Below are 16,226 nucleotides of genomic sequence, written 5' to 3'. Positions count from 1 at the left end.
TTGATGGCTAATAAAAGAGCAAAGGAGTGTGGGGACAGCCCAGGGTGGCTGTAATTATTCTGGGATCCATAATGAAGCACTGGATTGAATACCAACACGTAAGCATGGATGAGTCTGCTGCCCCTTTTAGATCTGCTGTAGGCAGAGCTGCTCTCTGCCCTGGAAATGATGTAATAATCAGAAATAGGCCTCAGGGGCCAAGACTGGAGAATAGCAAGGCATATGTCCCTGCCCCACTTAACTCCCTCTTAGTTCATGATTGCTATCGGATGGGTGAGAAGGAGCAAAATGGTAGTCCAAGTGGAATCCTGAAACCAATCCTGAAACAGCTCTTTACTGACCCTTTGAGGTATGATGGGGTGGGAAGGGGCCAGGAGACACTGAAATGAGGATATTCTCAAATCTATGAGTTCTTGCTTGGCCATGGCCATTGAAAAATAAATAATATGTATATATGTTAAAATAGGTATTATATGTTAGAATGTGTATTACATATATATTATAATATGAATGAATGTGTGTGTGTGTGTGTGTGTGTGTGTGTGCATGCTTTTTGGATATCATGGAGTATGAAAGTGTTTTTTGTTTTTCCCATTATTAACCCTGTGGCCATCTTGGGAGAGTCCCACCTGCGGAAGTAGTTTCTTCATCGTTTCCTATGATCACATCTACCTCTCAGGTTGCCGTAGGGAGCATTACATTACATATGACAACACTTAAATTGTGAATCACGGTGTGGTGAGTGTTGGCATCAGGACACCTTTGATTATTCTAGGGCTCCCTCGAATCTCTTTGGTTTCTAAAGCACCTACTCTGCATCCAGACTTCTATGAGAGTATGTGGGGGAAATAAAAGGTCAAACCAAGGCACTCACAGTGGAGTAAACAGATTAACATTTTAGAAAGATCACTCTTCATGGTAGTGTGGAAGATGGGTTAAAGTGGGACAGGACTTCTTACTGGAAGACCAGTCACTGCCGCCATTCATATAGGAGACAGCTGGCCAGAACCAAGTCTAGGAGGTGGAACTGGCAGAAATGGGATGTTCACCAGATATAATTCCACACAATAATAGCAAAGCAACCATGGCACGAGCTTTATTTTAATTCTCTACCCTTCACGAGTACCTGCTGACTATAAGTACCTTGTATTTATTTGCCAAGACGGCCTTAAAGTACCACAAACCAGGTAGCTTAGAACAACTGACATTTAGTGTCTCACAGTTCTAGAGGCCAGACGTCTTAAATTGTCAGCAGGAACATGCTTGCTCTGAAAGCTTCTCTCCTACCATGTTTCCCGGAAAATAAGCCCGGGTCTTATATTAAGGTTTGCTCCAAAAGACACATTATGGCTTATGTTCAGGAGATGTCATCCTGAAAAAATCATGCTAGGGCTTATTTTCTGGTTAGGTGTTATTTTCAGGGACACACGGTAGCTTCTGGTCGTTCCTTGGCTTGTGACTGCACAACTCCAGTCTTCCCATGCATTCTCCTTGTGTGCGTGTCTGTCTCTGTGTCCAAATTTCCCATTTTTATAAGGACACCAGTCACTTTGGATTATTAGGGCCCACCCATAATGGCCTCGTTTAACTTGATTATCTCTATAAATATCCTATGTCAAAATGAAGTCATATTTCAAGGTGCTGAAGGTTAAGACTCAAGCGACGTATTTGGGGGACACAATTCAACCAGTAATGTATATTTGATATGTATTTTAAGTGTATGAATTGTTCATTAGATAATATATCATTCATCTGGTCAAATTATTGAAGAGCCTACTTGAATTGCTAGATAATTTAGACCATTTAGATAACACAGTCTTTAAAAGACCAGTGAGTATTCAAATGCTTGTTGTATCTTTATAGCTATGTTGGTACTCACACGTACATGTACGTATATAAAATGTAGTAACGGTCCCTAATGGTGGATCCAATTAAGTTGAGGTCCAACATCCCAGCACACATTCACAATTTGCTGGTTTGTTGACTGATGATAGACTTTAAAACATCTATAGGTCGTAGCTTTTGAGAATGGAAACTTTCAATCAGTTTTTGAGGATATCTATACTGGGCATAGATATCTATGATGATATCTATAATGGGATTTTGGTAAGGTAAAATGTCTATGATCTTAGAGCCAGAAACTGTTTGAGTCTCAGTGCTGCCTTTATTTCTGTGTGCCTGGTGAGTGGTTGAACCTCTCTCTGCACTTCCCTGAAGCTTCCTTGGGTGTAAAATGGGGCTAACATGCTCCACACCCCTCATGTGGTCTCATTGGATAAGAGCCTATGATTGGGTCAATATACAATATTGATAAAATTATTATGGATTAGTTATTCAAACGATGATCTTAAAAGTCAATCTTTTGTTGTTTCCATTGTTTTCTAGTCAACAAGCACAAGCCATGGATTGAGACTTCATATCATGGAGTCATTACTGAGAATAATGACACCGTCATTCTGGACCCACCACTGGTAGCTCTGGACAAAGATGCACCAGTTCCTTTTGCAGGTAAGATGATGGCTTAGCATGGTGGGGCTTGGCTTCCTATGGAGACAGGTTGGGAGACAACTCACACAGCCCGTGCTCGGATTTCATAGCTATTATCACTCTGCTGTGCGTCTCTTAGATCGGCCTGTGATTTCAAAGCCATATGCCTTTTTTGATTTCTGGTGTGGATTCTGTGTCTCCTTATAGTTTTTCTCTTTGGCGTCATCTTCTGTGAAAGATGCTTATTGCTTCTTCTTCTGAGACATGGTATATCGCTGATGTGGCCCCTGGAGTTTGAAAAGTTGGGCTAGGACGTTCTGCAGGGGAATTTTCTCTCTAGAAAGATGACCCACAGACAGGAGAAAATGGCCCCCTTCCCCACATATCATGGACAGGAGGAAACTTGCCGCTTGGGAGATTGGCAAGAGTAAAGGAAAAGAAAAAAGACAAGGAAATATTTGCTAAGGGTGGGACAGAGCTGTGCCCTTGAGCTTCAAAGTGGGCATGCTTTAGGAGATGGGCTCCACAGGCGGTGCCATGTTGCCCTCTGCAGCTCGTGGCCAGCCATAGCCAGAGAGCCTTTTCATTGTTTTCCAGACTATGAGTACTTCCTCCACTAACCTCCTGCATGGGCCAGGTCCCAGGAGGACTGTGTGAAGAATATGGCTATGTCTCGTGTTTCCATAGATTTGGGCAAAGACGAGGGGATGAATGATGGCAGAGGGTGGAGAGATTGAACAAAGAATTTCTGAAGATGCCTGCATCATGAGTAATATTGTTAACATTTTATAACTGTCAGGAGAAAGACAGGAAATTTAATGAAGGTTTTCAAGATTTCTAGAAGATTGCTTTATGATAGATGGGTGCCAGACTGAGGTTTTCACTATGATGAAGTCTATTGTTTCTGACAGTCTGTCTGCTACATTATGAGCTACTTGGGCAGAAAAAAAAAGAAAAAATAAAACATCGACTCTTTTGCACTTCAAACAGAAAAGCTTTGGGAAGGTCCTTTTTTCATTGCAGAACATTGTAAAATGAGGAACAAGGGGGTGGGTTAAATGGGGCAAATTCAGCGTTATATGAAGATAAACCCATAAGCGTTCTTTCCAAGCATGGGGGAAGATGCACTTGACTGTCAGAAGAAGGCTTTGTATTGATTTTATGTAGAATGTATCACCAAGGGCATCTGACTGTGATTTGATTTCCATGGCGTTTAGAGTTGGGGCATCTTCCAGCCATCTTCCAGCCATCCTCAGAGGTCCCAGCTCAACCGGATTCCACTTGGAAGTATAATTCCCATGCTGTCTTTGACACAAAAGATGAGGTGTCTTTCCCCAAAGCTTTGCCAGCCTGGGCATATTTCATTTCAATTCAGCTCTTTCTTGGACATAACTAAATGGTACTGGGGTTAATCAGTAATTCTTAATCCCTGGAAATGAGATTTTTTAAACACACACTGGCAAACATGTTTGGTTTGTGGAAATGTTTGGTTTGGCATATATTGTGGGCTTAAAAAATTAGAGACAACATTTAGAAACTGGGAGATTTAGCATAAAAAACAGGATTCTGGTTTATCTTGATGCATCAGATCAGAAATACAAAGCTGAGCTGTGGCTTCGTTCTTCACACTGTGCCATGTGCCCCAGCTTCCCTCAGCCTCTTCTCTCAAAGCCTGTATATGTGCAGAGGTCCTTCCACCAAGGAGTTCTTCTCATTCACCTTTCATTCGAGCATGTGACCTCTCTTTAAAACAGCAGAGACCACTACCTATCCGGCACCCTACATAATCTTTATAGCATTATTCATTATATTCCCCATACTGTATTTGACATCCCCCTGACTATATTGGGACTACCAATTTGTACTTTCTAATCCCTTCACCTTATCCTCCATTCCTACCCCCCTTCCATCTAGCAACCATCAGTCTTTTCTCTATATCTCTGAGTCTATTTCTGTTTTGTTTGCTCGTTTATTCTGTTCTTTAGATTCCACATGTAAGTGAGATCATATGGTACTTGTCTTTCTCAGTCTGACTTATTTCACGTAACATAAATCTTCTAGGTCCATCCATGTTATTGCATATGGTAAGATTTCATTCTTTTTTATGGCAGAGTAGTACTCTATTGTATAAATGTACCACAGTTTCTTTATCCAATCGTCTAACAATGGGCATTTCAGTTGTTTCCATATCTTGGCTATTGTGACTAGTGCTGCAATAAACATAGGGGTGCATATATTTTTTCGAATTAGTGTTTTGGATTTCTTTGGGTAAATACCCAAGAGTAGAATTGCTGGGTCATAAGGTAGTTCTATTTTTAATTTTTTGAAGAACCTCCATACTGTTTCCATGTGGCTGCACCAGTTTGCAGTCCCACCAACAGTGCACAAGGGTTCCCTTTTCTCCACATCCTCACCAGCACTTGTTGTTTGTTGATTTACTGATGATAGCATTCTGACCAGAGTGAAGTGGTGTCTCATTGTCGTTTTTATTTGCGTTTCTCTGATGATTAGTTGAGCATCTTTCCATATGTCTGTTGGCCATCTGTATGTCCTCTTTAGAGAAATGTCTCTTCATGCTTCTGCCCGTTTTTTAATTGGGTTGTTTTTTTGGTGTTGAGTTGTATGAGTTTTTTTAATAAATTTTGGATATTAACCCCTTATCAGATGTATCATTGGCAAATATCTTCTCCCATTCTGTAGGGCTTCTCAGGGGGATCACTTCATAGACTGTGTCTATGCCTGACCACTGCACTGTACACCTGAAGCTGAAGTAGGATAATATTGAATGTCAACTATAATTTATATATATAGTCACGGATGTAAAGTACAGCATAGGGAATGTAGTCAATGGTAGTGTAACAGCTGTGTACGATGTCAGATGGGTAGTAGATTGGGGGGAGTTATCACTTTGTGAGGGGTGTAAATGTCTAACTATCATGTCGTTTGGTACACCTGAAACTAGTAAGAACTTTCTAAAAATTAGGAGCTAAAATGGGTGAGATGACTGTCATTAAAATAGAAAAAAAAGTATATAATGGAACAAATACATGTAATAATGAAAAGAACAAAATAGAGATTTTGCAAAGAAAAAGAAAACATAGCAGAGAAAACCAATGACTTATTAAACAGGAAGTAAATGGATGCCTTTAAGTCGCTTTAGTGTAGTGAGGCTAACACTTTCAAAGATGAGGGATGTGTCTGATTATTCATTATGTCTGCCCTCAGTGTAGCCCCGTTTCATCCATCATTGAACTAGGAAACTGCAGTTGTGGAATGAGCTTCTCTGTAGTCAAGATAAGCTCTCATGTGGACCAAAATGGGGGGGGGACCCCATTTCAAGCACATTTGATGTTTGAAAGTTTAGAATTACAAAATATTATTCATCTTCTTTGGTTGTTGGCCTGAACGGCAATTAATAATTTTACCTGAAGATTCACCACAAGATTTCCTTAAATCAGAAATCTATCAAATGCCTTTAAACTTGAATTTGTATTCTAACCATTGGATGTGCCCATGGCACATCTTGAAATGAAGGTTTACTTCTAAGCCAAGCCCTGAGTAGTTATTTCCATCTGAAGACAATTTCTATTCTCCTCCTGATATCTGCAGCTGCATTTTAAAAAATCTAGCTTAATACATCAAAATATAATCTTCCAAGCTCTTGAGAGCAAAAAAATAAAGATGCTTTTTAGAATGGTCAAAACTATTTTTCTCAGTGTTATGTATGATCAGCTCTCAGACAGGACACAGGCACTAGCCATCCATCCATGCTGCAAGCATTTATTTTAAAACATTTATCTTAAAAAGAAAATACAGATTTATTTCAGATCCCTATCATTCTCATAAAATTGAAAAATTCATATCTGCCAGTTCCATCACTTCTTGAAGTCAACTGCAGCTTTTAGTTCCCCTATCAACTGCTCTTGTGCCAGTTTTTCCACCTCTTTCCCAGCAGTCTTTATTTCCAATTTAGCCTGTGAGGTGAGCCGTAAGCTTTTTGGGAGATGGTTTCATCCATATCATTTTTACTCTGTCTTATTTCTCTTGTGATAATCCCCCCTTTAAAAAAATTGTTTTAAGAAAAATGTCCTATGGAAAATGTCATTCGTTTACATAAAAATCATGACTTCATTTTACATATAAATGCAAAATTCAAGGATATAAATAGTTTTTATTGTATATCTTTGTCAATAATATTGTATATTATTGTCCTGGTTATGACAATAACTTATTTATTGTAGGACATGTGAAAAATCTAGTGAAACACCACAAAAGTATGAAAAAATATGTTTTCTTACCCCCAGAGCCTCTGTTAACAATTTAGTGTATTTCCTTCCGCTCATTTTTCCAATCTTTATTTTTCTTTTTTGTGTGTGTACAAAAATAGTGATTACACCTCATATTCAATACTGTAACTTATTTTCCCCACTAATCTGATAAAAATACACCATTTTATTAAATACTGTATATTGTTCTGCAGCTGATTAAATGGCTAGATGATTTCCTACTCAATGAATATTCTATTCATTGTTTGCAAAGAGAATTGCATTGTTTGCAATTCTCTTATTTTTTCCAGCTTTTATTGAGGTGTAATTGACATATAATATTGTGTAAGTTTAAGATATACAATGTGTTACTTTGATATACTTACATATTGTGAAATGATTATAGGCACAGCCTTAGCTAATACCTCTGTCACCTCCCATAATTACCACTTTTGTATGTATGTGTAGTGAGAACATTTAAGATCTACTCTCTTAGCGACTTTCAAGTCTGTAATTCAGTATTGTTAACTATCATCACCATGCTATACATTAGGTTCCCCAAACTTACTCATCTTCTAACTAAAAGCGTCTACCTTCTGGCCAACATCTCCCTATTTTCCCTACCTATCCCAGGCCCTGGCAGCCACTGTTCTGTTCTCTGGTTCTATGAGTTTGGCTTTTCAAAGCTGATTGCACTTACAAGTGAATCCACATATAAGTAATATCATATATGTGATATAAAGTCATTCCACATATAGATACTACATATAAGTGATATTAGTCAGTTGTTTTCTTTCTCTGGTTCGTTTCACTGACCATAATATCCTCAAGGTCTATCCACATTGTAGCAAATTGTAGTATTTTCTTTTTTCTCATGGCTGAATAATATTCCAGTATATGTGTATGTATATATATGTACATATATACACATATATACACCTCTTCTTTATCCATTCAACTGTTGGCAGGCACTTATGTTGTTTCCGTATCTTGGCTATTGTGAATTATGCTGCAGTGAACATAGGAGTGTAGATATCTCTTTGAGATCCTGATTTTATTTCCTTTGATTGGAAACCCCAGAGTGGAATTGCTGGATCATATGGTAATTCTATTTTTAACTTTTTGGGGAACCTCCATACTGTTTTCTATAGTGGCTGTGCCAGTTTATATTCCCATTAATGGTACACAAGGGTTCCCTTTTCTCTACATCCTTGCCAATACTTATCTCTTGTCTTTTTGATGATAGCCATTCTAACAGGTATGAGGTGATAAGCAATTTGTCTATTTCAATTTTTTCTTGTTTTGTTATAACTCATCTACACGTCTGATTCTGTTGTTTGAATGGATTTCTAGAGTCAGAATTAATAGGACGAACATTTTAAAGTTCCTGAAACACGTTAAATTGCTTTCCAGAAAAGCTGTATGAGTTTGCAGTCACATTCATACCTCATGAGTCCCTCATTCCCTGGCCCTTGTGTGTGGCTCATTCGAATGGTGTGATTTAGTGACAATATGGGGGAATCACTCATTATTGTAGCCTCACTATCTTCCTCTGTAAAATAACATAAGCTTTCCAGGGTTGCTGTTTTGATTAAATTTAAAGAATGTCAATGATGCATGTTGCAGTGATTCAAGATAGAGTAAAAGTTTAATAAATTTGAGTTTTCTTTCCAGAAACTCTTCTCTGCCTGCTTCATCCAGGAGATACCTAACTCACAGAAAGGCAAAGCCACTTGCTCAGTATCCCAGTGCAGGCCCGCGTGGGGCTGGGACTTCTCACCACTTGCTCTGAGTTCTTTTTTGCTACGATAACTGATAACTGCCTTTTGATACCTGCCCCACCTGGTTAGAAAAGATGCCAACTCTCAGGCATGGAAACTTCCCTCAGATCTCAGTCAGGTCCATTAGACCTGATTCAATACTCAACCCGGTGTTTGAGCCCGGTGGACATGACCTTCTGAGAGAATCTGATACAGAAAAATCCTTGAGTAATCATGAAAATTCTGTCTACTGCATGGCAAAAAAATGAAAATGAAAGCAAGCTGGGCATACTGTGAACTTATTAATTTCTACATGAGCCCCACTGAGGCCTGTTAGGAAACTGTGGAGACATTTAAATGTGAAGGGAATTAGATTGCCTTTCAGAGATAATAGCACTCCTCATTTGTCTACATTGGGACAGTCTGGACTTGTCTTTTGTAAGGACAGTTGCAGAGACTGATCAGACATAATTGGCTGGCTTCTCAGGCTGGGTGACTCTCTGAAGGCCGCCCAGAAAATTCCCTGGGATGTGATTTAACCTGGTTTGATTGGTGCCAGCAGAAGTCGCTCTTTCATCCATGGTGAATTCCATTGGTCCTCCTGTTCTGCTTGGCTTCTGCCCATTTGTCTGCCTCCTTATCTTGGGACCTGCCCAGGGCCCATGTTCGAGCTTGGGGTTCCACAGCTGCCTGATGACAAAGACCATCCCGAGGGCTTGAGTCCCCACAGTGTCTCATGGCAAGAAAGGAATGCCAGTTGTGAACAGACCACAGGCTTTGACCAGATGCACATGGTTTTACATTTAGGTTCTGTCATCTACTGGTCGTGCGTTCTCAGATAAGGTAACTGAACTCCTCTGAGTAGCAGTTTCCTCATGTTTAAAATGGGGGTAAACACAGTACTTACCCCAGGGTGAATATGTTGGTTAAATAAGATATTAATGCAAAGTTCCTAGAGTAGTCTCTTTCAGTCAGTAGATGTCCAATATATCATGGTTCTGATCATCTTAGCAATGGAAATGAGACTAATCATGATTCTTATCATCAACAAGCCACAGTGTTTTATTCATTTTTACATTGATTACAATGATGTGGTTATAGTGGCGTTAGGGAAAGGAGAAAAGTAACTTTGGAGTTTGTTCTAAAGGCTCGATGCAGTCACCCTCTAGCACCATCGAGTTATGTGGCCTGGGTTGTCTGGTTACATGGCAGTGTGGGGGCAGCATAGCGGAAAACCGTTTGTGAATTCTGCAGAATTCTTTAAGTATTGGTTGGGAATAAATCGGTTTATATTCTACTTGTAATTTATCCCTGTGGAGTAATCTATTAGTTGAGAGATACACTTTTAGATTACTGTAAACCGTGTCCCTTTGTATTGTAAACACACACACACATCATCCCCCTATGTGCACATAAACACACATACACACACAGACACACCTATGTGTGTCACACACAAAATTCCATCCAAGCCTCACACCAACCCTGTGGAACAGGTAGGTCAGCTGTTGTGATTCTGTTTTGCACATGAGGACTTGGAGATTGAGAGAAATTGAGTAACCGTTCAAGGTTACCTGGCTGAGCATGGATCCACCCTGTCGCTCAATTCCAGACCTTCCGACTCCAAGTCCTGCCTTCTTACTCCCTTGCCAGTTGTCCGGTGTGTGAGACGTATCCCTTTGGCTGTGGAAGATTTACATGGTCCCCAGACATAGAGCTAAAGAATGGTGAATCCCATGCTAAGTTCCCTTTTAAGTTCTTTTTCCATCTCTCTGATTATGTCAAAGAGAAAGATGTAGTTTGGGAGGGTTAAGATGTCTTCAACACTTCTCAGACACTTGCTTTTTGATGAAGACAGACTCTATTGCATAGCATTGCATAGGCAACAGCATCTAGCTAGAATTTTAATAACCCTCCGCTGTATTTTATTTAGGTTACTCTCTATCTGAGGCAAATGTTGCTGGCTTTTCAGTTGCTTTCTTTTTAAATAAATTCAAGTGTCTTTAAAACTCCAATTTAAAGAAAAATGTAAGTATTTAAATGTTTAGGTCATCTATGGCAGTGGCAAAAATGATAGGAGAGGTCTGTGACTAAGTACCATGTGGGTCACCATGGAATAACCACATCTGGGCCACACTTTCCAGTCCAGCCACCTCAGGACCACGGGCACTGCACTCAGCCATCTTCGGTCTGTCCTGCCCCGTGGCTCTCTGAGCTCCGATCCTGGCAGCGGACAAACCATGTAGACCAGCCTCGTAGTAGATGTGTCTTTGATTCCATGTTGGTTTGTGTCGGGGGTCATTCCTGAGGGCTGGAGGCAGCATGCCCCTAGTGTCCCATTGTGCTTTTTGAGCATTCACTTGGCCTCAGCCAGAGATCAATTCACAGCATTCCTTGCGGAGAATCAGGTTCAGAGCTCTCCAGAATCCACAATCTGGGCTACTGTCTTGGACCTCACAGAGTTGGATTGAAAAATAAAGAGGAAGCAGAAAGATGTGAAAATTACTAAAAAGCATAAAGAATAAAACAAAAGTAACCCACGTTCATAAGGTGGGTTTTTCTGTTCATATATAGATACATAATTCTTATTAATTTGAATCATAGTATATATGATATGGTTCACAGTCTTTGTGTTTTTACTTTTCACAGACATTTTCCAAGCTGACTAGAACATTTTCAAAAATATTACTTAAGTGGAGGCACAGTTATACATCATATAGCTGTATCATTCAGTTTATTTAACCATTCCAGTATTTTTGTATATTTAGGTTGTTTACAATATTTTTCCATTTTTAGAAATAACATTGCCAGGGGCAACTTTGTGTGAAATATCTTTCTCATACAAACATAGGAGTCAGTATTTATGTTTATGGTTAGGTCATAGATAGTGAATAAAAAGCCATGTGTTCTATTTTCAGTGACAGATTAGCTTATGTTGTCAAATGTTTTTGCTAATAGGATCTTTAATTGCCCAATTTTTGAGCAGATGGTGGGGTTCCGATCAGACTGGGGAGTGAGAACTGGACTCGACTCCCACACCTGTCTGCACCTGTGGCGGAGCCTCCCCGAGGCTGGAGGTTGAGGATGGAGCTTCTGTGACATGTGCAAATTGAAGTTATGCTTGGTCAGAGGACTGAGGGGTGGCAGCTGGTCTGAGAGAGAAGCAGATGTGCCCTGAGGGAATAGAGTAAGTGGGTCCTGATAGGAACTGTGGTCTCGTTCGTGAGTTGTCCTGGTGATCTTGGATTTGCATGAACTCATCTTCATTGCTGCCCTTGTATATCCACATTCTCTCCTGAGATGGCTGAGTATGTCACTATCCCTAGAAACCAAAGAGGCCAAGTGAAAATCACCTGTAAATATGGTTTTCTGGATCAAGGGCATGGAGCATCATTTGAGCCACAGGAGAGAAAAAAAGAGCCCCAGAAAGTTCAGATAAGGGAACAGCATAGAGAAGAATAAACTGGGAATTTGAAAGCATCAAGGAAGTCCTCTTAGATAGTAGTAACTGGTAATTATCACAGTGAAATCAATGGTGATTGAAAATCAGCTCCAATTGTCAATAATTCGACTGTTTAATAGCCAAGCTTAGACAAATTAGTACTGATACAAACTCCTTCTCCAGAAGCCATTTTTGCAACTTACGACAGTGTCCATACTGAATAGACCTGGAATTGGACCTCATTGCAAATATTAACTATGAACATGAATTTGTAAGGTCAATGGTTTTACTTTAATAGGAATTTGGGGCCTATGGATGCAAGTCCTAAATATCTTAGACAAGTTTGAGATTCCAAATGAAAGAACAGGAGTACAAGTAAGCATTTATAGTTTATTCTGCTTGGCACTGTGTCTCGCGTGAGATCACTGAATACCTTGGCATGGGTTCAGAACTCAATTTTATCATCTTGTAGCTTTCTGTAATCACAGACGAGGCATCAAAGGCCAGCTGTCCCCCGTGAACCTTGACAGTCTATATAAACTAATTACTTTTTTATGAGCCATCCTTTCAGAGGTTTGGAGAGAGGGCCTATTAAGCCAAGTTCAGTATGATCTACAAACTTTAAAAATTATTATTTATCTAAGTTCCAGCTGAGTGTCATGCTAAATGACATCCCTTGAAATGGTTGGCTGGCATGATCATGGACTTCATTAAAATAAAATACTTTGTAGTTTTTTTAGTGGAAAGGTGAATCCCAGTGTGGCCCGAGTTCTTTCTGCATATTAATAATACTAATAGTGAATTCCAGTCAAGATGGCACAGTAGGTAAATGCTGTGTTCGTCTCCTCTCACGAGCACATCCAAATTACAACTAGACTGCAGAACAATCATCATTAAGAATCACCTGAAGTCTAACTGAACAGAAGTCCTATAACTAAGGATATACAAAAGAAGCTACATTAAGACTGGTATGAGGGGTGGAGACATGGAAGGGCTGGTTCTACACCCACACGTGACCATGAAAAATCAGGAGGGATATCTCAGCTGTGGAGGTCTCCCCTGAGGAGCGAGGGGTCCAAACCCCGCACTTGGCTCCCCAGCCTGGGGTTTCAGTGCTGGGAAAAGAAGTCCCCACAACTTCAGTCTGGGGAAACCAGCAAAGATTGTGGCTGAGTGAGACCGAAGCTGCTGGAGTCCCAGGTACTCCTCTAAAAGGGCCCACACACAGACTTACTAACTGATGGACTCACTTGCTCTGATTTCTAGCACTGGGGCAGCAACTTGAAAGGCACCAGGGACATACAAAGAGGAACTGAATTGTCTGGCTTCAGGACAAGGGCTGTAGGGGCAGCTTTCTCCCACAGAGAAGGGCTGGCAGAAGCCATTGTTACTTTGTTGAGCCCTCCCTCACTCTCAGCATGCAGATGCAGGTGGGTACCATATCTGAGTCTCCCCTAACCTGGCTACTATCATTCACCCACCCTGGTGATTCCCTGAGGCCCTGCCCCACCCAACTGATAGGCCCATCCAAGCCTCTTCCAATGGCTTTTCCATACAAATGGCCTATCTTGGCTCATGCTGCAAACTTTCCTAAAATTTCTCAAAGATTTATTAACCCCAAATAAGTAGCATTTGGCTTTCGTGTGTCCCATATCTCTTGCTGAGCAGCCCAAAATCTGGCCTTGGCAGCAGCCAGCCTTGGTTTGAGGCTTGGCCTCTCCCAAGCACCTCCAAGCCCAGCACAGATGGCAGCCATCTACCAATCACTTTGTAGCTCATACCAAGTGGCCACAGTCAGGGCACAGGCAGTGGCTGACCTTGGCCTGCAACAAAGCCCTTCCCAAGTGGCCACAGAATGAACACACCCAACAGCCAGCTTCAGACCACACCAGAGCACCATCCAACTACCCCCACAAACAACACCCAAAGGACAGACCAAGCAGGAACCAGAGTCCTGCTAAAGCAATTCCTGTTCCATAGTGTCAGCCCCTTCATAACAACTCCTCCACTGTAGTCACAGCCAGACCTCATAACCAATTAACTTGTGGATCACTCCCTCTCATTTACATGCAAACAGCAACCAAGGCTCAACTACAATAGGAGGACATACATAACTCAAACAAGAGACAAACCTGGAACAAGCACCCAGCTCAGGTGACCAGGGAGACTGCACCACTGGGCCTCACAGGACACCTTTCTAAGACTGGGAGACATAGCAACTCTACCTAATACTTAGAAACAAACACAGGGAGGCAGCCAAAATGGGGAGACAAAGAAACATGTCCCAAATGAAAGAACAGAACAAAGCTCCAGAAAAAGAACTAAACAAAATGGAGACAATGTACCTGAAGCAGAGTTCAACACACTGGTTAAAAGGCTGCTCAGCAATCTCACTGAGAACTTCAAAACAGAAATAAGAAACATAAAAATGGAGATAGAAAACATGAAAAACAACCAGTCAGAAATGAAGCATCCAATAACTGAAATAAAGAATACATTAGATGGAATCAACAGTAAATTAGATGAAGCAGAGAACCAAATTAGCAATTTGGAAGATAGGGTAACAGAAAGCACCCAATCAAAAAGAAAAAAGAATCCAAAAAAATGAGGACAGTTTAAGGAGCCTCTGGGACAATATCAAGCATACCAGCATTTGTATCATAGAGGTACCAGAAGGAAAGGAGAGAGAACAAGGAATTGAAAACATATTTGAAGAAATCATGACAGAAAACTTCCCTAACCTGGTGAAGGAAATAGACATACAAGCCCAGGAAACGCAGAGAGTCCCAAACAAGATGAACCCAAAGAGGTCTACACCAAGACACATCATAATAAAAATGCCAGAGGTTAAAGACAAAGAGAGAACCTTAAAAACAACAAGAGAAAAGCAGTTAGGGAGCTCAGTTGACTTCTCAACAGAAACTACAGGCCAGAAAGGATTGGCAAGAATATTCAAAGTGACAAAAAGCAAAGACCTACAACCAAGATTACCCTGCAAAGCTATCATAGAGAATCAAAGGGCAGATAAAGAGCTTCCCAGACAAGTAAAAGCTAAAGGAGTTCATCATCACCAAATCAGTACTACAAGAAATTGTAAAGGATTTCTTTACGAAGAAGAAGAAAAAAGATCAAAAATATAAATAATCAAATGGCAATAACTATAATACATATTTGTCAACAGTTACCGTATTGTGCCATGTATAATACACACTGTTTTGCCCACATTCATGAGGGAAAAATAAGGATGTGCATTATACATGGGTAGTATTAATTCCATATCTATAAAAATGTTTTTAATTCTTTTGAGTTAAAAGTGTAACTCTAGAAATCAATAATGATATCCATATGCAAAATAATACCTTGGAATATGATAATCGGTTTTGTTGAACTTATGGCGAAGAGTTCTTGGCCTTCTATGATGCGTAAATATCGTTAAGTTTGTTACCGGTACATGAAATTTCTTGTACTTTGTATCTGTGCTTGTGTTTTGTAACTGTTTTTTACATAAAATTTCTTGTACCATATGTTAAAAAATAGATGCTAAAATTCCTTTATAATACAAAAAACAAGTACCTAAATTTAAACAAATAAAAGTTTGAATTAAAAAATTAAAATGAAAAACTTTTTCCCTGAAAGTTTGGGCCAAAAATGTGGGTGCACATTATACATGGAAAAATACGGTACTTGAAATGTAAATGGATTGAATGCTTCAATCAAGATATAAAATGGCTGAATGGATAAGAAAACAAGACCCTTACATATACTGCCTACAGGAGACTCACTTCAGATTGAAAGACAAACAGACTGAAAGTAAAGGGGTGAAAAATGATATTTCGTGAAAATGGGAATGAAAAAAATAAAGCTGGGGTAGCAATATGTATAACAGACAAAATAGACTTTAAAACAGAGGCTATAAAAGAGACAAAGAAGTAACCAGTAATCCTATTTCTGCGTATTTATCCAAAGAAACCCAAAACACAACTACAAAAGGACATGCGCATCCATATGTTCATTGCAGCATTATTTACAATGGCCAAGATATGGAGGCAGCCTGGGTGTCTGTTGATGGATGAATGGATAAAGAGCTGGTACATATACACAGTGGAATATTGCTTGGCCATGGAAGGGAATGGGTTCTTGCCATCTGTAGCAGCATGGATGGACCTGGAGGGTATTGATTTGAGTGGAGTATGTCAGAGAAAGACAGATGCAATGTGATTTCAGTTGTATGTGGAATCTAAAGAACAAAACAAACAAAACAGAAACACACTC

At 40.0% G+C, this 16,226-nt stretch overlaps 1 protein-coding gene across 1 annotated transcript in view; it reads left to right on the top strand.

The window, feature by feature from the left end:
- Positions 1 to 16,226, top strand: part of CLSTN2 (calsyntenin 2) — a 568,589-nt gene that overhangs the window by 206,819 nt on the left and 345,544 nt on the right. The window contains exon 2 of the mRNA XM_081072331.1: positions 2,386 to 2,508. Coding sequence (XP_080928457.1) covers positions 2,386 to 2,508 — 123 coding nt within the window. The remainder of the gene's footprint in view (positions 1 to 2,385; positions 2,509 to 16,226) is intronic.

This window comes from Rhinolophus hipposideros, assembly GCF_964194185.1.
Source record: "Rhinolophus hipposideros genome assembly, chromosome: 14".
NCBI lineage: Eukaryota > Metazoa > Chordata > Mammalia > Chiroptera > Rhinolophidae > Rhinolophus > Rhinolophus hipposideros.
The sequence above is the reverse complement of the archived record's forward strand: the minus strand, read 5'-3'. Positions and strand labels throughout refer to the sequence as shown.